Source organism: Propithecus coquereli, unplaced genomic scaffold (assembly GCF_000956105.1).
Source record: "Propithecus coquereli isolate 6110/MARCELLA unplaced genomic scaffold, Pcoq_1.0 Scaffold103, whole genome shotgun sequence".
NCBI lineage: Eukaryota > Metazoa > Chordata > Mammalia > Primates > Indriidae > Propithecus > Propithecus coquereli.
In genome coordinates, this window is record NW_012134192.1 from 5,392,753 (window position 1) to 5,394,336 (window position 1,584).

Here is a 1,584-nt window from a genome sequence, read left to right on the forward strand (position 1 = left end):
TACACATAGCAAATCACGGAATAAGTATCAAAGTTTATAAACATTGGGTATGCCAGGAAGGAGGTTATTCTCTTTAATCATCCTCAATGATGCCTTTTATAAGTTGTCCTCTTGATTTTGTAAGTTGTCTTCTTAATTTTTATTCCTCCAAATATAAGCCTTTCATCATAAATAGTGTTATGAACACTGGAAATATTTATTGTTGAGGAATAACTGTAAATGTCATAGGCCACTGAAGAATGTATCTTTTAACTTTGTGGAGCTTGGAAACAATGAGTAGGAAACTCTATAGAGTAATAAGAAAGCATATGCTACTATTTCCAGTTCTAAATACTTAACAGTTTTAAAAGTTGTGCTCTTTGTATCATACAGTACAGAAAAAATCTGAAGTTCTGAGTCCTGAGTTTATTTTTTCAGGGCCCAGAAATTAATGTTTATGTGAAACAAGTACAAAATAATAATGAATTACATTATAGAACTGGAACACGGAGCCTCCGACTTTGATGGTTTAGACGTGGAAAACAGCATTAGTAAAAACAAAGTTTTCTCTTGTGTGAAGGAATAACAATTATTCTTTAAACATTGCCTAAGCACTTTGATTAAGACGTTTTTATTCTCCTCATAGCATTTTCCTTTTTAAAAAAAACATAGTTGTATTTTTATATTTTCCATGTTTTGTTCCTACATTAAAGTTATTATACTTTCAAAATCCATTATTACTTATTGGCAATGTAAATAATTTTGTGCTTTTCGATGACAGCAATGTCATGTTCCAGTTGTTTCATTTCTTCTTCCAGCCTCTGCTTGCGCATCTTCTTTGGGGTGGAGTCTATGAAGACGGAGAGGGACTGGAACTCTTTGTGTACCTCCTCCCAGTTCTTTTTCAGCCCCTGCAAATGGTAAAGAAAACTGTAAATACTAAAGTCAACTGCAGAAAAAAAAAAGGACAATGGAAAAGCAAAGCAAACTGGTAATGAAAAATGTAAGTAGGTAAAGAAAACATGAGAATAACTTTAAAAATGATACATACTTATCAAGTACTTGGCCACAGTAACCAAAAATACTGCACGGAGGCCAAACTCTTTCCTTAACTGTGTGCTGAATTCCCATTGGGAGTATTTATTCGCTCTGTTTGTGATGTTACTGTACTTGTTTTTACCATGCAATAGTGCGTGCAGGGTCATGAGTAGTATGAAACTAGGCTCACAGCAAACGCTTCGGTTAAAAAACAACAACAACAACTTAGAATTGATAGCCCCATGTAAAAACCATTTTTGAAAAGGAAATTTTTTCTTACAAAATTTTTACTCTGTTTCTTTAGAATTTTCTTTTTTATCCTCATTCTTCGACAATCACATCAAAAGACCTAATTATGCTTTACATGACTATATTTTCTTATATTTGACAAAATGGGTTTATAAAAATGCCAACATTTGATTTTACAAACGATGATCTTTTATAAAATCCTTAATATATCCTTTCAATATATTAGAACAAATCACCCTCCAGCTGGTCAAGGGATCTATATTTCCTATTAAAGTATTCTAGGAACAATTGAAAGATCATTAAATGTGGCACCCACGC

At 32.6% G+C, this 1,584-nt stretch overlaps 1 protein-coding gene across 1 annotated transcript in view; it reads right to left on the reverse strand.

Annotated features, from left to right (window-relative positions):
• Window positions 1–716: 716 nt before the first annotated feature.
• The window catches only part of ENKUR (enkurin, TRPC channel interacting protein), a 43,445-nt gene continuing 42,577 nt past the window's right edge, over window positions 717–1,584 (reverse strand). The window contains exons 4-5 of the mRNA XM_012644211.1: window positions 1,031–1,197; window positions 717–928 (exon numbers count right to left, since the gene is read on the reverse strand). Of these exons, the coding sequence (XP_012499665.1) occupies window positions 717–928; window positions 1,031–1,197 (379 nt within the window). The remainder of the gene's footprint in view (window positions 929–1,030; window positions 1,198–1,584) is intronic.